At 37.4% G+C, this 23,962-nt stretch overlaps 1 protein-coding gene across 6 annotated transcripts in view; it reads right to left on the bottom strand.

The window, feature by feature from the left end:
* The window catches only part of TBC1D15 (TBC1 domain family member 15), a 100,826-nt gene that overhangs the window by 46,022 nt on the left and 30,842 nt on the right, over positions 1-23,962 (bottom strand). For 3 of the 6 annotated variants that reach the window (XM_042947185.1, XM_042947188.1, XM_042947186.1), the window contains 2 exons: positions 2,949-3,047; positions 2,339-2,413 (listed from right to left, as the gene is read on the bottom strand). In XM_042947185.1, the coding sequence (XP_042803119.1) occupies positions 2,339-2,413; positions 2,949-3,047 (174 nt within the window). Of the gene's footprint in view, positions 1-2,338; positions 2,414-2,948; positions 3,048-9,691; positions 9,810-10,995; positions 11,061-23,962 lie in introns of those variants that run through there. The other 3 variants (XM_042947184.1, XM_042947187.1, XM_042947189.1) reach the window with 3 other exon arrangements.

Here is a 23,962-nt window from a genome sequence, read left to right as displayed (position 1 = left end):
TCTCTGCTGTCAGCACAGAGCCTGCTTCAGATAGTCTCCCTGTCTCTCTCCCGCTCTCTCTCTTAAAAATAACCCATTAAAAAAAAAAAGTCTAAAAAAAAATAAATGTTTTTGTTCTTATGTACCCTTTTTCTCAGAAGTACTAGAGCTTCATGAAAACAAAGGAGTGAACCAAAATAGAAGACAGCACAGGATATAAGAAATGGGGATAAAAATATAGGGAAGAATCCTCAGGACAACTGCTGCACAGCCAACCAAAAAGGCAACCAGGTCAGAATGAGCCTATAAGACGACTCTGGAAGAAAGGTCTCTAAAAGATGAAATCTGAATCTGTGTTTAAATATTCTGAGAAGAAATGTGGAGAAATGAGACTGAGTTTCAAGTGAATTAGAGATAAAATAGAAATAGATAAAATAGAATAGATAAAATAGATAAAATAGAAATCTCTACCTTCCACAGTGACAAGTCAACACATGCATGATACAAGTGGTAAATGCATAGTTATCATATAACCCAACAATTACACTCCTATGTTTATTTATTTATTTATTTTAAGACAGAGAGAAAGACAGAGACAGAGCGAGTGGATTTCAGGCAGAGGGAGAGGGAAAGAGAGAATACCAAGCAGGCTCCACGTTCAGTGCAGAGCCCAATGCAGGGCTCAATCCCACAACCATGAGATCATGACCTGAGCAGAAATCAACAATCGGATGCTTAATGGACTGAGCCACCCAGGCGACCCTCTACTCCTAGGTTTTTAAGAGAAAAATATACGTCCATACAGAAATTTTGTTTTGAATGTTCACATGAGCATTATTTATATTAACCTAAAAAAGTAAAAAAAAAAAAAAAAAATCCACCAACTAATAAACAAAATGTGGTGCAGTGCACCCCGTATCTGTGGTTTTCCTTTTCCACAGTTTGTTATCTACAGTCTGTTACACACAGTCAACAATGGTCCAGAAGCAGATGATCCTCCTTTTGACATATTGTCAGAAGGTCAATAGTAGCCTAACACTACTTCACAATGCCTACATCATTCACCTCACTTCATCACATAGGCACTTTATCATTTCACATCATCATAAGACAGGTAAGTACAGTACAATCACGATTTTGAGAAAGACCACATTCATATAACTTTTATTATAGTATATTGTTATTATTGTCATATTTTATTATTAGTTATTAGTGTTAATCTCTTACTGTGCCTAATTTATAAATTAAACTTTATCATAGGTATGTATAGGAAAAACACAGTATGTACAGGGTTCAATACTATCTGTATTGATAGTATTCAGGCATCCACTGGGGGTCTTAGAACATATCCCACATGGGTAAGGGGGGATTACTTATATCCATAAATGCAATGTTGTTCAGCAGAAGGCAGGGAAGGAAGGCAGGAAGGCAGGCAAGAAAGAGGGAAAGAAGAAGGATGGATGGACTGAGAAGTGCTATAACATGGATAAACCTTGAAAACATTATACCAAGTCAAAGAAGCAAGTCACAAAAGGCCACATACTGTATGATTCCATTTAAATGAAATGTCCACAATAGGCAAATTCTCAGAGATGAAAAGTAGATGAGTGGTTGCAAGAGGCTGGAGTTAAGTGGGAATGAGGAGTGTACTACTAAAAGGTAGTTTCTTTTTTAGGAGTGATAAAAATGTTCTAAAATTAGATATTGGTGATGGTTACACAACTCTGTAAATATATTAACACCACTGAATTGTACACTTTAAAATAATAAATTTTATGACATATGAATTATAGCTCAAAAAAGTTATTTTAAAATGGCATTTCTTGGGGTGCCTGGGTAGCTTAGTTGACTTAAGCATCCAATTTCAGCTCAGGTCATGATCTCATGGTTTGAGTTCAAGCCCAGAACCTGGAGCCGGCTTCAGATTCTGTGTCTCCCTCTCTCTCTGCCCCTCCCATGCTCACACTCTGTTTCCCCCCCTCTCTCAAAATTAAACATTAAGAAATAATTGTTTTAATGGCATTCCTTATACTGGAATAAATAAATAGCAAAAACAAAAACATAAAAATAAAAATAAAAATAGCATTCCTTGGGTGCCTGGGTGGCTCAGTCAGTTGAGCGTCTGACTCTTGGTTTTGGCTCAGGTTACAATCTCACGGTTCGTGAGTTCAAGCCCTGCACCAGGCTCTGCACTCACAGCGTGGAGCCTGCTTGGGATTCTCTCTCTCCCTCTCTCTGCTCCTCCCCTGCTCATGCTCTCACACTCTCTCTCTCTCTCTCAAAAATAAATAAATAACCTTTAAAAAAAAATTCTTAATAGCATTCCTTCCTTTAGTCACACCCTTTCTTTTTTAAATACCTTTCCAGCGTAGAGAATACTAGAAGAATCTAAAGCATCATCCAATGGTCTCCAGTCCACTATTACTTCAGCATCCTAGAGAAAGAAATTATGGACTACGGTTACTATTCAGCAATATCTTACACTCTTGGTCACCTATGTGTAATTCCCTGAACCCAAAATGAAAATTTTAAACCACTAAATATTAGCATTTTAAGTATGTAATATCATAAACTATTTGATAATTGTTATATAGATTTTTAAACTATTATTATTCATTATAAAAAATTTACATTACTGCAACTTTTACATAAGTTTTATAATAGTCCATGCCATTTTACTGGCTATCTAAAGTTACTTTTTTTCTGGGGTGCCTGGCTGACTCAGTGGAGCAGGGGACTCCTGATCTTGGGGCAGTGAGTTTGAGCCCCACACTGGGTGTAGAGATTACTTAAAATCTTTTTTAATTTTTTAATTAAGTATTTTTTTCTAACATCATTTTCATGTTAAATTTACAACCACTGTTCAATTACATAATTTCACTTCACACATGAAATTCAAACTAACAATGCCCTAACAATGAACCACTGCCATAAACGATCATAAATAAAATCATTTACTAGAAACCCACCTTTTCTAACACACGTAATATTCCTGAAATCAAGCTGTCTTGGTCATTGGTCTTTCCACAAGATGAGTGAATATAGACCCCTTCCTGTTCGTATATAATCTGGAACAGCAAAAAAAAAAAAAAAAAAAAAAAAGAATTAACCACACATTATTAAGTACTGTTTCAACATTTGTTTTAAAAAAGTGAGATATTTTCCTGTAATGCCTGAACCACATTTCTGATTATTTCATATATAAATGTATTATTTGAAAAATACCACTCAAGTTTAAGAGCACTTCAAACTAAGACAAACTGGAAGGAAGTTTGCTTTGTTATGCATGGAAGTTTGATTTAGTGATAATCACAACCTTGATCTTCTCCATAAACAAAAATGCTATGTGTCTCAAGCAGATTCCACTTAAAATACATCATTAACAAACATTAAGCAAGATATTGGGTTCAAACTGAAAAAGGATCTGAAAATACTCAAGAATAAGAACAGATGAAATGCAATAAGGAATCACTGCTTTCTAACTATTCCTAGAATAGCACGTTTTACTGTAAGATTATTTCAGTGTGTTTTTATAGCAAAATGGCATAGAAATTCAGGGAATAACATGGGAATTTTAAAGAGTAATGATGAGGACCATCTAGGAATGATTAAAGTAGTTCAAGCACACAAATATTTACTGAATACGTAAAACACTATAGTTACGTAAGTATGATTAAAACATGGTCCCTGAACAACATCCTATGGCAATACAAGGGAGACTTAAGTTAATTCCTAAGTAAACTGAACCATACAAAGGTAAGCCTTATTTTCTAAAAGCATAATGTTATAAACTAAGATTCCATTCCTGGGACCCATTTTAAACCACTAAAAAATTTTTTTCATTAGGAAAATAAGTAAAAGAGAAATAAAATAATCACTTCTAGACCTAAGTATTTTTGACATATATAAGTTTAGAACAAAGTGCAGTTGCAGTTTCCATTTATGTAGACATTTTAATTCCAGTACAATTAACATAGTTATATTAGCTTCAGGTGTACAATATAGTGATTCAACAATTCTTTACTCAGTACTCATCATGGTTAAGTGTACTCTCAATCTCCTTCACCTATTTCACCCATCCCCCACCCACCTGCCCTCTGATAGCCACCAGTTTGTTCTCTACATTTAAGTCTTGGGTTTGTCTTTTTCTTTGTTCGTTTGTTTAAATTCCCCATGAATGAAATCATATGGTATTTGTCTTTCTCTGACTTATTTCACTTAGCATTATACTCTCTAGATCCATCCTTGTTGAAAATGGCAAGACTTCATCTTTTAATGGGTGAGTAATACTCCACTGTGTGAATGGGGGGGTGTGTACACCTCATCCTTACTCTTTCATCTATCGATGGATACTTGGGCTGCTTTTGTATTCTGGCTATTGTAAATAATGCTGCAATAAACATAGGGGTGCATATGTATCTTTTCAAATTAGTGTTTTCATATTCTTTGGGTAAATACCCAGTAGTGGAATTACTGGATCATATGGTAATTCTATTTTTAATTTTTTGAGGAAACTCCACATTGTTTTCCACAGTGGCTGCACTAGTTTGCATTCCCACCAACAGTGCATGAAGATTTCTTTTTCTCCATATCCTCGCCAACACTTGTTTCTTGTGTTTTCAATTTTAGCCATTCTGACAGGTGTGTGAGGTGGTATCTCATTGTTATTTTGATTTGCATTTCCCTGATAAGTGATGTTGAGCATCTTTTCATGTGTCGATTGGCCACCTGGATGTCTTCTTTAGAGAATGTTTGTTCATGTCTTCTGCCCATTTAATTGGATTATTTGGGTTTTTTTGGTGTTGGGGTGCATAAATTCTTTATATATTTTGGATACTAACCCCTTATCAGATATATCATTTCCAAGTATGTTCTCCCATTCAGTGGGTTTCTTGTTTTGTTGATGGTTTCTTTTGCTGTGCAGAAGCTTTATATTTTGATGGGATCCCAATAGTTTATTTTTGCTTTTGTTTCCCTTACTTTAGAAGACATATCTAGAAAGATGTTGGTGTAAATTCAAAGAAATCACTGCCTATGCTTTCTTCTAGGGTTTTTATGGTTTCAGGTCTCATATTTAGGTCTTTAATCCATGGTAAAAGAAAGTAGTTCAGTTTCATTCTTTTACATGTAGCTGTCCAGTTTTCATAGTGCCACTTGTTGAATAAACTTTTTCCCATCACATAACTTTGCTTCCTCTGATGAAGATTAACTGAACATATAATCATAGATTTATTTCCAGGCTTTCTGTTCTGTTCCACTGATCTGTGTGTCTCTTTTTGTGCCAGTACCATACTGTTTTGATTACAACAATTTTGCAGTACATCTTGATATCTGGGATTGTGATACCTTAAGTTTTATTCTCTTTCAAGAATGCTTTGGCTATTCGGGATCTTTTGTGGTTCCATACAAATTTTAGCATTATTTATTCTAGTTCTATGAAAAATGCTGTTGGTATTTTGATAGGGATTACATTAAATCTATAGACTGCTTTGGGTACTATGGACATTTTATATTTATGTAGAACTTTTATTAATATAACCACATCACTATTCAGAATACCATGTGGACCAACATGCAAGACAAGCACCATCACAACCTATCACCATCACACCCTAGTTACAAATGTAAATGGGTATGGGGCAACTGGGTGGCTCAGTCAGTTGAGCATCCAAGTTCTACTCAGGTCATGATCTCACAATTAATGAGTGCGAGCCCCAAATGGGGCTTGCTGCTGTCAGTGCAGAGCCCACTTGGGATCCTCTATTCCCCCTCCCACTCTGCCCCTCCCCTGTGTGCTCACGCTCTCTCTCTCTCTCACTCTCTCTCTCAAAAATAAACTTTTAAAAATGTAAATGGGTATGCATTCTGTTGTTTTTAGTTAGCATTTATGGAACACTTATGCACCGGGAACTCCGCATATGATAGCTTAATCCCTACAACTCTAGACCACAGAGTATAACTGTATACTATACACTGGCTCTATAACTGTATCCTACTACATCATTAGAATGAGAAGCCCATTTGTGTTAATGAGAAAACTGAAAGAGAGGTTAACTAACTTGTCTAAGGTTGATGACACAAATACTAAGGGGTAGTTAAGGAGTAGTGTGGAGATTAAAATCCTGGCAGTCTGACACCAGAACTGTGCTCTTAACCACTACATTATAAAGCACCACATTACTTTTACTGCCTGTCCTGTGTTAGTCACTTGTGATATGTGTTTGTCACAAGTGTTAGTCACTTGTGATATGAATTTGTACATTAGGAAAAGAGTCCTTTTAATTTAGTAATCAAGATCAGAGAGAAATTCTGATCTCAAAAACCCAAGGTAGCATTCAATGTAATAGTTGTTAAGCACCAGACCAGCATTAAGCAGAAGGCAAAGACTGGGGACAGTATGAGTTGGGAAATGGTGGGAGACATTCTGTATTATTTGTATAAAAGTAAAAATTTGCAAAGTACACAGATTTATTCACACATATGCATAAAGATATGTTTAAGACTATTCACAGTATTATTTACACTATCAGGGGAGGTGAGGGAAGGAGGAAAGAAGGGAAGTTATGAATTTAAATATCCCACAGAGGGAAATGATCAAATATATCCTGGGATATTCATTCTACAGAGAATACTATTTAGCAGTTAAGAAAGAATATGGTACATTAAATGAACAGAAAGACACAGAAAACAGCCAATTACATATAGTATATGACATCTACATTTTTTTTTTTAAGTTTCTCTAAATCTCTGTAATACACAGAACAAGTTCTGGAAAGACACACTTAAAGCTGTGAACAGAAGTTACTTGAAAAAAGAATGGGATGTGGAAAGGCTGAAAGAGAACTGTAACTGTCTATTTTAATGCCTTTAACTGACTTGAATATCTTGAAGTTAAAATATAGTTATACCTTGCTTCAGTAATAAAAAAATAATTTTAACGAGTAAAGTGGAAAAAGGGAATTCCAGATGTATAAACTATAACCTTTCCAGACTTCAGCTTATCAATTTTTAAAACAAGAGGTTAAACTGGATAATGTATCTGAGGCCACAATATGGAAGTAGGAAAAGGTTAAGAGGCGAAAAAAAAAATCCCTTAAAATTTCAAGTTTTTGTGACAAATAGATCAGAGACATACCCTGAAACTACATGTTAGCATATTTTCACCTAAGACTCAGCTAATAGAATAATCAAGAGCTTCATAGTTCTCATAGTAGAAAAAGTGACACTTATTTACCCAGAAAAGCTTGGTATCGTTAACAACATAATCTAAGATTCTGTGATACCATTAACACTTAACAGATTCTGGAACCTTAATAAAGTAAGTGAATCCTAAAGAGTCAAATAAAATACCTAACTGAAGCACATTAAGCAACTCTTTCTTTCCCATACATATGCTGGCCAAGTGTCTGTTCTCTTTTTCATTTAAGAAAAAGCTGAATTTCCTAAGTAATTTAGCTGGGAAAATACCTAAAAAGCATGATAGTACTAGGTATCTTATGAAAAAGTCCAAGCTGCACTCATTCCATGTTCTGTGTTCCTTAACTCTTTAGTACTTTTTGAGGGACAAATTACATGTCCAAATATTCACAATCACAAACCAAGACTTGTACTGTCTTTAGAAAGCAGTCATATTCGGCTAATTTGAAGGCTGTGATGTTAACCGCTACAAATTACTAATTCTGCCAGAAATAGAATGAAATTAATAGACTTACCTTACTGAGCTCCTAACCTTTATTAAGTCTTGTAAGACTTAAAGGGACAAAAAAAAAGTTCTAGTTGCATCAAATATGTAATTTACTTCAAATATTAAAGTTAATGATAGTTTTAAATTTTTTTTAATGTTTATTTTTTTTTGGGGGGGGGGGCAGAATACAAGCAGGGGAGGGGCAGAGAGAGCAGGAGACATGGAATCGGAAGCAGGTTCCAGGCTCTGAGCTGTCCACACAGAGCCCGATGTGGGGCTCGAACCCACGAACTGGGAGATCATGACCTGAGCTGGAGTTGGTCGCTTAACCAACTGAGCCACCCAGGTGCCCCTTAATGGTGACAGTTTTAATTATTTCTTTTTTTTGAAAAAAAAATTTGTAATGTTTATTTTTGAGAGAGAGAAAGAGCACGCAAGTGAGAGAGAGGCAGAGAGAGAGACACACATAGAATCCAAAGCAGGCTCCAGGCTCCGAGCTATCAGTACAGAGCATGACAAACCATGAGATCAGGACCTGAGCTGAAGTTGGACACTTAACTGACTGAGCCACCCAGGAACCCCAACTATTGACTTTGTTTTCAAAGCAGTCTGATCTCTTTTGATCCTCATAGCTAAACTGAATGTGTCAGAAATAGACCTTATTTCCATCTCCATTTTACAGAAGAATAAACTGAGACACAAAAGCTATTCAGTGACTACTCAAGACCACATGCACATCAAAGGAGGGAGTGGATTTCAGATTTCCTAACATCTTCATCCATTAAATCTCAATTGTTACTGCCTCAAGAAACTACCAGAAAAATTCCACATGGTTTCCCTACAGAAAAGCAGTTTCTGAAATTGCTTAGATGTAGAAAATAATGCTGCTTAGGCCTAAAAACAATTTTTAAATGTCTTTAATTTATAAAGCAATGCAGCAGTTGACTAACAATTAGGCCTTTTAACAAAAACTCTTGGTTTCTCTCCCATCCGAACTCCTACTAAATAGTACACAAAAGAAATTTGTAGGCCCTTTTGTAACATGCATTTATTTTATTTAACATTTATTTTTTGAGAGAGACAGAGACAAAGCGTGAGCGGGGAAGATACAGAGAGAGAGGGAGACAAAGAATCCCAAGCAGGCTCCAGGCTCTGAGCTGTCAGCACAGAGTCTGACACGGGACTGGAACTGGTGAACCGCGAGATCACGACCTAACCCAAAGCTGGATGCTCAACCGACTGAGCCACCCAGGCGTCCCGAATCATATATTTTACTCCTAAAGTCCTCCACTCCACTTTTGAGGGAATGATTTCACTTTTTTTTAATTTACAGAATATGTTTGTTCATCACTCATTTCTCGGTACATGAGCTTATTAATAAAACACAACTCTACAGGTATCAACTATCTACAATAGCTCAAAACACAAAAAGAGAAGTCCAATTAAAATTGTGATCTTATACAAAGTGTTAAAATGGTATTTCTTCTTCATTAGACCCTATAAGTGAATTGATTCCTGATGAGTATCTTTCTGCCATAGGATATTCTGCATCCTATCTTCGTCAATGGTAATAATTAGTATTTGAAAAGCTATCTCTAAGCTTGTTTGGTATGAAAAATTATTTTGCTACAGGGAATAATTATGATATCAGGAATTTCATCCGAGGTAATACATTTAGTAAAACAGGTTTTCAATTTCTTTACTCTGGTTTTGTTCATAATCTCTAATGCAAGATAAAAAAGAAAGGTTAAAATGTTATTATCATCATGTAGTATTTCTATTATGCATTACTTTACACAGCATTTCTATGTTATCAATTTGATCCTCATAACACAATTAGATACATGTTATCATTCCTACTTTGTAAGAGAAAAAAATGCAAGGACATTAAATGATTTGACTGAGGTTCTTCCACTATTTTGGGGTTGAGATTTGAAAAGTTTTATTTGTCCAAAGGGTACACAATGAAAACGACAATCAACTTAAGGCTCAATATATACAGACACTAACAAAATTATTCCAGTATACCATATGCTCATATTCCCATCTGAAGTAGTCACCAATTACCAGTGTTGTGAACATGAGTTGGTCCTCTGTGCTACAGGAAGCAAAGAAAGGGCATCAGCAATGCCTCTCTTTCTACTACCTAAGATTTGAGAGAAGATAAAGAGTTCATAAGCATAACAGGAAAAAAATGTCAGAAAGAAAAACAAGAAAAAATTATATTCTACTGAAGTGAAGGGCAATGAAAACTAATGTCAAGAAGCTGGCAAATGGAAAGCTAGGAGAAGAAAAAAGACTGAGACAAGGGTGCCTGAGTGGCTCAGTTGGTTCAGCGTACAACTTCTGCTCAGGTCATGATCTCACAGTTCATGAGTTTGAGTTCTGTGTCTGGCTCTGTGCTGACAGCTCAGAGCTTGGAGCCTGCCTCAGATTCTGTGTCTCCCTCTCTCTCTCTCTGCCCCTCTCCCACTCATTCTCTCTCTCTCTCTCTCTCTCTCACTCACTCACTCACTCTCAAATATAAATGAACCATAAAACAATTTTAAGGGGTGCCTAGGTGGCTCAGTCTTAAGGTTAAGCAACCAACTCTTGGTTTCAGCTCAGGTCATGCTCTCACAGTTTTTGGGTTCAAGCCCCACATCAGGCTCTGTGCTGACAGCCTGGAACCTGCTTGGGGTTCTCTCTCTCCCTTTCTCTCCGCCCATCCCCCACCTGCACAGCCTCTGTCTCTCTCAAGGTAAATAAACTTAAAAAAAAAAAATCCTAGCAACAGTAAAGAAATGTAAGAAAGTAAGTACTAGAAAAGTTAGGACAGGAGCCCCTGGGTGGCTCAGTCAGTAGAGTATCCTACTCTTGATTTTGGCTCAGGTAATAATCCCAGGGTTGTGGGACTGAGCCCGCGTCAGGCTCCATGCTGAACGTGGAGCCTGCTTGGGATATTCTCTCTCTCTCTCTCTCTCTCTCTCTCTCTCTCTCTCCCCCTTCCTACCCCTCTCCCCAGCTTGAGCGCATGCTCTCTAAAAAAAGTTTTTTTAATATATTTTTTAAAAAAAGGACAGTGGTTACTTAGGAGAAGAGGGTACATGGAAGGTCTTCTGGAGTGGCTGCAAAGGTCTACTACTTCTTGACTAAAGTGGTGTTTCCTTATGATGTTATAAAGGTGTCATTTTTCTGTATTATGTTTTGTTTTACAACCAAAATGCTAAAAACTACTGGTAATAAATGCAAAATATGTAGTTTTAAAAAGAATTTAAACCAAATCTCAAAGGTAGTGGAGGAATATTGTCAGATGGAAACCAGGACATGACTTCAACAATAAAAGGACCTACCCTGAGAAAACAAAAGGGAAGGACACACCAAGCAGAAGATCTGAGGGAAGAGCACCACCTATCACTAAGTGTACCTGCAAAATAAAAGGAAGTGAAAGAAGAGAAAGAATGCTATTGTTATAGAGTATACACAGACTACCAATGAAATGGGGTAAAAAGACACTAATATAAATTACTAACTGATATAAACCTACTCTCTAGAGGTGATGATGACCTTCAGCTACCCAAATATCTACTGGCATTCTCTACATAATCAGCATCTGATAAAATTCTTGAAGGTCTTGTTGACAATGTCACCTCTCAGAAGACACATGACAGAAAAAAAAACAATACAGACCAACAAGAATAAAACGGTTATTACAAAAACTCTGAAAGAAAAAGACCAGCTCAGAGTTCATAACTACCAAGGAAATAAATCTGGAACACAATCAAACATTCAGCCTGAGCTTGAGAAAAAAAAGGATATATAACAGAAATAGATATTAATCCCACCAAAACTAGAGAAGAAAAAAAACAACAACTATAATACCTTATACTTCCAGCCAAGAGGGCAGGAGACTGGATTTACCCTCCCACCAGGAAACAAAAACAGAAAAGGAAAGCGAGCAAGTAAGCAGGCCAAATCGATGAAACAGTGTGTGTGTGTGTGTGTGTGTGTGTGTGTGTGTGTGTGTGTGTGTGTTTAATCAGGTAATGAAGGACAGTGACTGTTCAAAGGAAACAAATGAGGTGGGCCATATAACTGCCCCAGCTTACTGTCTTGAGAGAGTTTCTAGCTGGCAAAGTGAGAGAAAACCCAGCCAATGCCTAGTGGTCTCCTGGAGTTGAGGACACAGAGATGGGAATTGGGGGAAGCCAAGTCAGAGTTCACAGGACAGAGTACCATAGAAGAGATAAGTGCACAGAGAATTCAAGAGATCTGTAGAGGTCTCTCCCTGAGTAGTCAGCAGAGTGTTGGTCAGTGCATGTGTGTCCATAAATTATCAAAGGCTAGGAGGAAAGGTCACATGAAATTATTAGAAGAAACAATATGCAGGCTCACATGGAATTGTTCCCCAAAGGGTGGGAAACCTCATAATTCACAGGGCTCTGAGTAAAGTACTCAGAGCAGCCTGGCCTCAACAGTCGGGCAAAATCAGTCCCACACTAAATACTGTGCTGTAAAATCAACTAACAAACTTTAAAAGACCCAAAATTATTTTTTTCCAACCTTACACAAATTCCAGAAAACTGAAGATGAGGAGTAACTTCCCAACTCATTCTATGAAGCCAGCACTACCCTGGCACTGAAATGAGACTAAAACATTACAAGAAAAAAAAAAAAACGAGGGGCGCCTGGGTGGCTTAGTCAATTAAGCATCCGACTTCGGCTCAGGTCATAATCTCACGGTTTGTGAGTCTGGGCTCCATGTGGGGCTCTGTGCTGACAGCTTGGAGCCTGCTTCGAGTTCTGTGTCTCCCTCTCTCTCTGACCCTCCCCCACTCACACTCTGTCTCTCTCTCAAAAGTAAACATTAAAAAAAATTTTTTTAAGAAAATAAAACTATATACACCAATATATCTCATGAATTTAGATGCAAAATTTTAAACAAGATTTAACAAACTGAATCCAACAATATGTAAACAAGGAAAATACTTCATGGTTTAATACTCAAAAATCAATCTCTGTAAACTCACCATAGCAAAAATATTTTTAAAGAAAAACCATATGATCATCTTACAAGGTGCAGAAAAGGCACTCAATAAAATCCAATGCCCATTTCTGATAAAAACTCTCAACAAATTTAAGAATAGAAGGAACCCTTCTCAGTCTGATAAAGGGCATGTATGAAACACTACACCTGATATCATATGCTTAAAGACTGAATGCTTTCTCCTAAGATCAAGAACAAGATAAAGATTTCCAATCTTATCCCTCTATTCAACACTATGCTTGAGGTCTTGAACATTACAATAAATAAAAAATAAATATAAGGCATCTAGACTGGAAAGGAAAAAGTAAAACAACTTATTTGCAGATGACAATCGTCTACATAGGAAAATTAGTAGAATCTACATAAAAGCTACAAAAATTAAGTGAAAACCCAGCAAGGATCCAGGACTCAAAACCAACATACAAAAATCTATTATTTACATACATACACGCATATCAGTAAATAAGGTTTTTAAATACAGCATTTACAATAACTTCAAGAAATATCATATACTCAAATATAAATCTAACAGATAACGTGTAAGATTTCTAAACTGAAAATTATAAAAGTATTTGAGAGAAATGAAAGAAGACCTAATTAAATGCAAAATACACCATGTTCATGGCTTAGTGGAATCAATACTGTTAAGATGTCCATTCTCCCCGAAACTGACCTCTAGATTGATTATAGTGCCAATCAAAATCCCAGCAGGCTCTTCTGGAGATAGTAAAAAGCAGATTCTAAAATTTGTGTGGAATTCAAATGACCTAGAACAACCAAATCAGACTTGCAACAGAATAATGTGTGGAACACTAACATGCCCGGCTATAAGACTCAGCATAAATCTACAGTAATCAAGAAAATGTGGTACTGATGTAAAGAGAAACAAAGAGATTGACTGTCCAGAATAAAGAATTCTGGAATCAACATAAAAATGCATATATAGTAAATTTATTTGACACAAGTAGAAAAGCAATTCAGCAAAGAAAGAATAGTCTTTTCAACACACAGTAATTAAAAAACTTGAATCAGAGTGCAAAAAAATAAACTTCAATTCATACACCACACAACATATACAAATTAAATTGAAATGGGTCACAGATTTAAGTGTAAAACCTAAAACTACAAAATTTAGGAAGAAAACAGAAAATCTTATGGTCTTGGGTTCAGCAAAAATTTTTTAGAAATGACACCAGAAGCATAAAAGAAAAAAATGGATACATCAACAAAATTGAAAACTTCTACTTTTTTTAGTGTTCATTTATTTACTTAGAGAAAGAGCAGGCATGCATGCACACACAGACACACAAGTGGGAGAGGGACAGGGGGAGAGGGAGGGAGGGAGGGAGGGAGAGCGAGAGGGAGAGCGAGAGGGAGAGCGAGAGCGAGAGAGAAAGACAGAGAGAAAGACAGAGAGAAAGACAGAGAGAAAGACAGAGAGAGAGAGAGAGAGGGAGAGAGAGAATCCCAAGCAGGCCCAATGCTGTGAGCAAAGAGCCCTCAGCCCCACCTCATGAACCGTGAGATCATGACCTGAGCTGAAATCAAGAGTCAGATGCTTAACCAAGGGAGCCACCTGAGCGTCCTGAAAACTTCTGCTTTAAAAGACACTATCAAGGAGCGTCTGGGTGGCTCTGTTGGTTAAGTGTCCAACTTCAGCTCAGGTAATGATCTCACAATTCGGGAGTTTGACCCCACATTGGGCTCTGTGCCAATAGCTCAGAGCCTGGAGCCTGCTTAGGATTCTGCCTCCCTCTCTCTCTACCCCTCCCCCACTTGCGTGCTCTCTTAAAAATAAACAAACATTAAAAAATAATTTTTAAAAAATAATAACTAAAAAAAAGGCACTATCAACCAAATGACAAGCCAAGGCTCAGGCAGGGAAAATACATTTGCAAATCCTATCACGTATCTAATAAAGGGCCTATATCCAGAACGTAAGAAGTCTCACACGTCATTTTCAAATGTCCCCTCTCTGTAAAGAGGACTTTCCTACTATTCTTTCTAATCTTATACTCTAATAAACTTTTGCCTGCTGAAAAAAAAACAAAAAAACAAAAAAACAAAAACCCAAAAACAAAACAAACAAAAAACCCTCTCATAACCCATTAACAAGAAAATGAATAGCTCAGTTTAAAATAAAATGAGCAAGGGACAACCTGGGTGGCTCAGTCAAGTGAGAGTCTGACTCGTGATTTCCGCTCAGGTATTGATAACAAGGCTCCATGCTGGGCATAGAGCCTGCGTAAGATTCTCTCTCTCCCTCTCTCTCTGCTCTGCATAAGCATGCACACTCGCTCTCTCTCTCAAAAATAAAATAGACAAAAGGTTTGAACACTTTACCAAAGAAGATTTACGGATGACATATAATCACATGAGAAGATGCTCAACATCCTTAATCATTAGGGAACTGCAAATTGAAACCATAATGAGATACTACAAATCTATTACAATGGCTATAATTAAAAAGGCTAACATACCAAATGCTGACAGAGATGTGGAACAACTGGAACTTTCGTACATCACAGTAAGCATGTAAAATGGTACATCCACTTAGAAAAATAGCTTGGCACTTTCTTAAAATGCTAAGCATGCAATGAACATTATGATCCAGCCATTCTACTCCTTGGTATTTGCCCAAGAAAACAGAATGTGTCTGTTCATACCAAGACTATACCAATTTTCATAGCAGCTCTATTTAGAATAGTCAAATGTAGAAAAAAATCCAAATGTCTATCAACAGGTAAATAAATGAGTAAATCTTGGTATGCCTATACAGTGAGATACTATTTGGCAATAAAAATGAATAAACTGGGGCATCTAGCTAGCTCAGTCAAAGGAGCATTCAACTCCTGATCTTGGGGTCATGAGTTCGAGCCCCACATGGGGTGCAGAGATTACTTAAGTAAAATTTTTTGAAAAATGAATAATGCAACATTAATGAATATCAAAATAATTTTGCTGAATGAAGACTAAAAAAAATACAAAAAAAAAGTTATATAATTCCATTTATATAAAATTCTAGAAAATGTGAGCTACTCTATAATGACAAAAAGCAGCTCAATGGTTGCCTGTGTACAGGGTAAAGGTAGTGACAGATTACTGTGGGTCAAGAGGAAACTTCAGTAAAAATATTATCTTTACTGTGCTGACCGGTTCAGTGTATATATACACACACAGTTCACAGTGTATACCCACACACACACACACACACACACACCATAAACTATCAAATTACACACTCTATATGCAACTTATTGTCAAGTGTACCTCAAAGCTGTATAAAAAAATAAGTTACATGGGAGGTTTACTGTTTAAACCGTAAAACCCCATATAAACGTAAACATGTAAAAGTAGAAGATAGTTCCATTAAAAAAGGGGGGGGGAGGTTAATCCCGCCTCAAGAAAAAAATTTTAAATCACACCATGTTTTTCGTTGCAGATTAAGTGTCTACAGGGAGCAAACACTATCACCAAAGACTTGCCACTTCATGGTACTAAGCTAGTTATATAAAGTTGATTCAAATTGGAACTTTTATTAGGCACTTACTATGTGCAGACATTACAAAGAACAGAAAATAAACAAGATAAAGTTCCTTGCCTGTGTGTACCTAGCAGTGTTATAAAGAACGTAAAATCTTTACACAAGCTAGAATATTCTAAGTGCTCCCCACCCTCTTGGTGGGGGAGGGGGGAGAGAACAATGTATTGAAGTACCAAAGAAAGGAGAAAAATCCATTTCGAATAAAACCGCCTCATACCCTCCCGACTATCTATTTTTAAATATTTGCTAAGATGCCTAACCAGGTAAATATGTGTCTGTAACTCCCAATGATGATGGCCTGCTGATGGCAACATAAACTGCAGCATTTTTTTCCTTTAGCAAAGGAACTATGCCAGATTGAAACTTACCAAAAGAACTCTAGGAACCACAGCAAATGTTTTAGAATAAACTTGCTGACCTCTAGTTTAGCAAAAGTTAGAATTAAAAAGCAAAAATGAGGCAGGCAAAGAAATTCAAGTTTCTACATAAAAAGAAATGTACCTGGGACAATCTAACCATGCTACTTCCTGACAAAAAAAGCTGAAAAAGATTAAGTTGCACTATATTATAGCAAATAATTTTCTATATTGTTCCTACACTTAAGTGGGATTGGATTTTTATTTATATTATGAATATCATAATCCTTATTTTCCAAAACTAGAGATAATGATAACATTCAACCCAAATATTTTAAATTTACTATCAGGGATAAAATTCTTGCCCTAAATCTTTGTTCAAACATGGAAACCCAACACCTACTACACATACATACATACAATACCTACTATACATAGCATACATTCTTTTTTCTTTGTTTTTAAGTTTATTTGGAGAGAGAAAGACAGAAAGAAAGAGAGCAGAAAATGTGCAAGCAGGGGAGGGGCAGAGAGAGAGAGACAGAAAGAGAATCACAAGCAGGCTCCACATTGAACCCAACAGGGGTTCACCTCACAAACCGTGAGATCATGACCTAAGCTGAAATCAAGAGTCAGATGCTTAACCAACTGAGCCACCCAGGCACCCCACAAAACATACATTCTTGAACTGTAGTACCTATGTGAATTTTATAAGCTAAATTTAACAAAAAAGTGACAAAAATTCAATTTCTTTAAAACTATCAAGCATATTGAAAATTTTTAACTTTTGGTTAAAATACCAGTGTGAGCCCAGAAATTCTAATGCACTCAACACCCAAATATCTAAGCACCTACTTGATATTTTCATTTCAATAACCCACAGGCATCTTAAACTCAGTATGTCTTACCCCAAATCTGCTCTTCTGATATTCCCACCTCTATCAAAGACATTCCATCTACCAGTTATCCTCTTTTTCATCATTCCCATCCTATTTCCTATCCCTCAAACCTTCACCTCTGACACTGACCCCTCATCATAGCTATCCTGGGTTGCTAAAATAACATTCTGGTCTCTCTTCTCCCAATCTGGTCATCTCCCAAAAATTTGTGTAAGGTGTGTAAACACCGCCAAAACTGATCTTTATAAAATGTACATGTGACCACACCATGCCTGAACTTAAAATCCTTCTGACTTTACCCTCTATCCTCTACACTTTACCTCTGCAGCTAATCAACACCTGACACTCCCTAATACATGCAAACTTTGTCTCTTGGGTCACTCTGAACCCACCTTTCCCTCAAACCTTTGTACCTTTTTATGTGTGTTCTCTGTTCTCTCTTCATTACACCTTCTCTCTGCAAATAACTTCTACCAAATCCTTCAAAACAGCACATTTTTTTTACTCATACACTCAACAAATTTACTGAGCTTCAATGAAATGTGAAGAATAAAAGCTGTCAGTAGAAACACACACACCAAAAAAAAAAAAAAAAAAAGTGTCTGCTGAAACTAGTAGCATCATGTAAACCAGTAAATAGTCATAGCACAGTGTGATGGAAGGCACAGGCTCCTGAATGAGATGTCATTTTCAGTTATTTCTCCAATTAATATACAATTAATGCATACAATGTGCCAGGCACAGAGCAAGCTTCTGGATATAAATACAGAAGATTCAGTCACTGCCTTCACAGCACTTATAACTGAAGAAGAGATTAGGACAATAAAACAAATAATTACAATGTATGATTTAAGCATGAATAGGCTACCATAGTAGGACCTAATAAATGATATCTCATCTAGACTTAAGGGCTAAAACAGGATGAGAAATCAGAAAGACTGAACTACAGTGATATATCTATCAACTGAGACCTGGAAAATGACAATTTTAATTTTTTTTATTTGAGAGAGAGAGAAAGAGGGAGGGAAAGGGAGGGAGAGGAAGAAGAGGGGGGGAGAGGGAGAAGAGGGGGGGAGAGGGAGAAGAGGGGGGGAGAGGGAGAAGAGGGGGGGAGAGGGAGAAGAGGGGGGGAGAGGGAGAAGAGGGGGGGAGAGGGAGAAGAGGGGGGGAGAGGGAGAAGAGGGAGGGAGAGGGAGAAGAGGGAGGGAGAGGGAGGAGAGGGAGGGAGAGGGGGGAGAGGGAGGGAGAGGGGGGGAGAGGGAGGGAGAGGGGGGAGAGGGAGGGAGAGGGGGGAGAGGGGGGAGAGGGAGGGAGAGGGGGGAGAGGGAGGGAGAGGGAGGAGAGGGAGGGAGAGGGAGAAGAGGGAGGGAGAGGGAGAAGAGGGAGGGAGAGGGAGAAGAGGGAGGGAGAGGGAGAGAGAGGGAGAAGAGGGAGAGAGAGTGCTCACACAGAGGAGGGGCAGAGAAAAAGAGAATCCCAAGCAGGCTCCACATTCTGCACAGAGCAGGACACAGGGCTCAATCCCACAACCCTGGGAAAATGACTTGAACCGAAATCAAGAGTCAGCCGTTCAATCAACTGAACCACTGAGGTGCCCCTGGAGAAACAATTTTAACCAGAAGGTTTATGTTCTTGGCAGAGTGTACATTCTACACAGAGAACAACAGTTCAGTGCATGGCTACAATCCAGATCAGACAGTAAAGGTTAAAGAGTTTAGGGACAAAAGTAGAGACCAGATCAGATCACAAAGAGTTTTGTAAACCACACTCAAGAATTTGGGAGTTTGGAATTTGTCCTGAAGATAACTCTTTGCCACTAGAAATCCATGAAAAAGTTCCAGCAGGGGAATGCCATGGTCAGACCTGCCTTCTCGGAGCCAACACACTGGCTGCAGAGCCAAGAATGAACAGCTGCAATAATCCAAGGGAGGGAGAGATTCATGGTGGCTTGAACTACAGCTGTGGCAGTAGGGATGAAGAAAAGCAGATGGCTTAGAAAAATATTTAGAAGGTCAAAGTGACAGAACTTCATGACTGATTAGATGTGGAAGATGAAGAGAAGAGAAATCAAGGACAAAACTGAGTGGATGAGGTTATTCACTGAGATAGGGAATACAGAAGGAAAAAAAAACCAGTGACTTTCATTTGGGACAAGTTAATCAGTAATGACTGTAGAACTAAAGAAATGTAGAACATAAGTTGTTTTAAGAGTAACAACCACAATCAATACTACGCAAAGCAATCTACACATTCAATACAATCCCTATCAAAATAAAACCAACATTCTTCACAGAAATAGAACAAACAATCCTAAAATTTGTATGGAAACAGAAAAGACACTGAATAGCTAAAGTAGTGTTGAAAAAGAAAACCAAAGCTGAAAGCATCACAATTCCAGACTTCAAGCTGTATTACAAAGCTGTAATCATCAAAACAGTATGGTACTCGCAAAAAAGACACACAGATCAATCTAACAGAATACAGAACCCAGAAATGGACCCACAAACGTATGGCCAACTAATCTTCAACAAAGCAGGAAAGGATATCCAGTGGAAAAAAGACAGTCTCTTCAGCAAATGGTGTTGGGAAAAGTGGACAGCAACATGCAGAAGAATGAACCTAGACCACTTTGTTACACCATACACAAAAGTAAACTCAAAATGGATGAAAGACCTAAACGTAAGACAGGAAGACATCAAAGTCCTAGAGGAGAAAACAGGCAACAACCTCTTTGACCTCAGCCACAGCAACTTCTTACTTGACATGTCACCCACAGGCAAGGGAAGGAAACAAAAGCAAAAATGAACTATTGGGACCAATGAAGATAAAAAGCTTCTGCACAGGTAAGGAAACAATCAGCAAAGCTAAAAGGCAACCAATGGAATGGGAGAAGATCTTTGCAAATGACATACCATATAAAGGATTAGTATCTAAAATCTATAAAGAACTCATCAAACTCAACACCCAAAAATAAATAATCCAGTAAATAAATGGGCAAAAGATATCACTAGACACTTTTCCAAAGAAGACATCCAGATGACTAACAGACACATGAAAAAATGCTCAACATCACTCATCATCAGGGAAATACAAATCAAAACCAAAATGAGATACCACCTCACACCTGTCAGAATGGCTAAAATCAACAACAGAAGAAATGGTGTTGGTGAGGATGCAGAGAAAGGGGAACCCTTTTGCACTGCTGGTGGGAATGCAAACTGGTGCAGCCACTCTGGGGAACAGTATGGAGATTCCTCAAAAAACTAAAAATAGAACTACCCTAGGACCCAGCAATTGCACTACTAGGCATTTATCCAAAGGATACAGGAGTGCTGATTTGAAGGGTCACATGCACCCCAATATTTATAGCAGCACTATTGACAACAGCCAAAGCATGGAAAGAGCCCAAATGTCTATCAACTAATGAATGGATAAACAAGATGAATGGATAAAGTACACACACACACACACTGGAATATCACTCAGCAATCAAAAAGAATGAAATCTTGCCATTTTCAACAACATGGATGGAACTAGAGTGTAACATGCTAAGCGAAATAAGTCAGAGAAAGACAAATATATGATTTCACTCCTATGTGGAATTTAAGATACAAAACAGATGAACATAAGGGAAGGGAAGCAAAAATAATATAAAACCAGAGAGGGAGACAAACCATAAGAGATTCTTTAATTTTTTTTCATGTTTATTTATTTTTGAGATAGAGAGAGAAAAAACATGAGTGGGGGAGGGGCAAAGAGAGAAGGAGACACAGACTCTGAAGCAGGCCCCAGACTCTGAGCTGTCAGCACAGAGCCAGACAGACATGGGGTCAAACCCACAAACTGTGAGATCATGACCTGAGCTGAAGTCAGACACTTAACCAACTGAGCCACACAGGCGCCCCCATAATTGACTCTTAAATACAAACTGAGGGTTGCTGGTGGGGTGCGGGTGGGGGGAAGGGCTAAAGGGGCAAGGGGTGTTAAGGAGGACACTTGTTGGGATGAGCACTGTGTATTATATGTAAGCGATGAATCATTAAATGCTATTCCTAAAACTATTATCCCACTATATGTTAAGTAACTTGGATTGAAATTAGAAAATAATAACAAATCTTTAAAAAAATTAAAAAATATATAAAAAATGAGTAACAAACCACAGATATTCTGAGAGTGAAGCTATACAGATATTGAGATATTAAGGATGTTACAATTCTCATAGGCAGGCAGAACTATTATTGTTTCTTAAAAACAATATGTTGGGGCGCCAGTCGGTTGAGCATCTGACTTCGGCTCAGGTCATGATCTCACAGTTTGTGAGTTCGAGCCCCGCTCAGGCTTTGTGCTGACAGCGCGGAGCCTGGGACCAGCTTCAAGTTCTGTGTTTCCCTTTCTCTCTGCCTCTCCCCCGTCATGCTCGCTCTCTCTCAAAAACAAATAAACACTAAAAAAAAAAAAAAAAAAAAAAAAAAAGAAAAGAAAAAGAAAAGTTTCTTTAAAAAAAAAAAAAAACAAAACAGTATGCCAAACAATGTCAGACAGGAAGGCAGGAATAATTTAAGTCTGGGGAGGTATAATGAGGACTAAGTGAATGCCTTCTCTTATACCAAGAACTACATATACATTATAGTATTGCATATTAAGAGACAGTAAATAGATTTCATAAGGATTTCAAATCTTCCACTCAAAAGTAAAAATAAAAAAGTCGGGTTATAATTTCTCATTTAGTCCCAGCAGTTATGTCACATCAAAGACCTAACAGTTTAACTTTCACCAAAAAAAATCATGTTTTTATTAATTCATAAATTGAAATAACTTGTTAAAATTGCTAACTACTGTATTATGTCAAAAGTAAAGTCTGTGTTTAACCACTCTGTGTCCAAAGAACTCAGTATACAAAAGGTACTCCAATGTTTCCTAAAGAAAAAAAAGAAGTATTCATATTGTATTCTACACCAGGAAGGTATTACCATGTTATAAGATCTAGTGTAGGAAAAGAAAAGTTCTCCAGGAATATCTAGATACTAAGAATATTCTTGATGTTTCTTAAGCACAAGGGTTTCACAGGGCTATAAGCTTATCTAAAAGGAATTAGAAGAGGCCAAAGTTAAGGTACAAAATAAATTTCTACTAAGAATGCCATCAAAACAAACTAACAAAAATAAAGCTGATCTCCCAAAGGTCTCAAGTTCTTTTTTTTTTCTTTTATTTACTTGAAAGAGAAGGAGAGAGAGAATCCCAAGCAGGCTCCACGCTCAGTGCAGAGCCCAATACAGGGCTCGACCCTGGGATCATGACCTGAGCCAAAACCAAGAGTAGGACACTCAACCGACTGAGCCACCCAGGCACCCAAGTTATTTTCAATAGAACTAAATTCTAAAACAATCACAGTAAAAACAGGAGTGAAACCAAGTGTACTAAAATAGGGCATTTTAACTCCAAAAGAAGAGCACTCTTAGTATTCCATCTCTCCCACTCTAGTCCCCAATCATTTTCTTTACCTTCTTGCTTGTTCCTACTCACTGAATACGTACTTTGTGCTAGAATCTAGGCAGGTGAAACATTTTAGGCCCTGCCCTAATGATTAGTCAGTTTACTGGTCTTCAGAATACATATACTAAAAATAGCACCACTCCTGAAATCATTGTTGCACTATATGCTAACTAATTTGGATGTAAATTTTAAAAAATAAAAAATAAAACAAGTAAAAAACAAAAAACACTTACTTCAAGGACCTGAAATTCATTTTGCATTTATTTACACAAGATAAAGGGGTGGGTGCTAGTGAATATTTTCCTTCTAAAGAACTGAAGTCTTAAGACAGAAGGTAAGGGGCTGATATACCTCCAATACCTAATATACTGCCTGTAACAAATTAGGTGCTTAATATTTGCTGAATAAGTGAAAGTAAACGTTAACAATCAGGGACCTGGATCTAAAGCAAAACTTATTTCGGGCTATTTTCTTTCTCCTGCCTTCTCTGCAGGTAAATTCAACTCATTCCATTAATTCAATTCTGTCCACCAGTTACAGAAGACATATGATGACCTTAACAGGCAGTGTCCCTATTTCTCCCTTCAATACTCATACGAGAACGTCACTTTCCCTATTTGGTTGACATTAAAACATACTGTTGTACCCACAGATAGTAAGAAAAAAAAATAACAACAACAACAACAACAACAATTGAACTCCAAGAACTAACCGGGGTTTATAATCACACTCAAACCCACTTTCAAAAGCTCAGCTAAAATATATATGCAAATATATATCCTTGAATTTAGTCATATCATCAGAGACCTGAAGACATCAAATTGGTACCCTGTATTTACTGAACTACTGAACCACCCACTGGCATAAAACCATCAGCATACTAGGGGTATTATAGGGTCCTTCTTTCTTACCAGAAGGATACAATATGCCATATAGTACATACATTATATTACACAGTAAAAAGGACTTACAGGAGAGTTT

This window comes from Panthera leo, chromosome B4 (genome assembly GCF_018350215.1).
Source record: "Panthera leo isolate Ple1 chromosome B4, P.leo_Ple1_pat1.1, whole genome shotgun sequence".
Classification (NCBI taxonomy): domain Eukaryota; kingdom Metazoa; phylum Chordata; class Mammalia; order Carnivora; family Felidae; genus Panthera; species Panthera leo.
The sequence above is the reverse complement of the archived record's forward strand: the minus strand, read 5'-3'. Positions and strand labels throughout refer to the sequence as shown.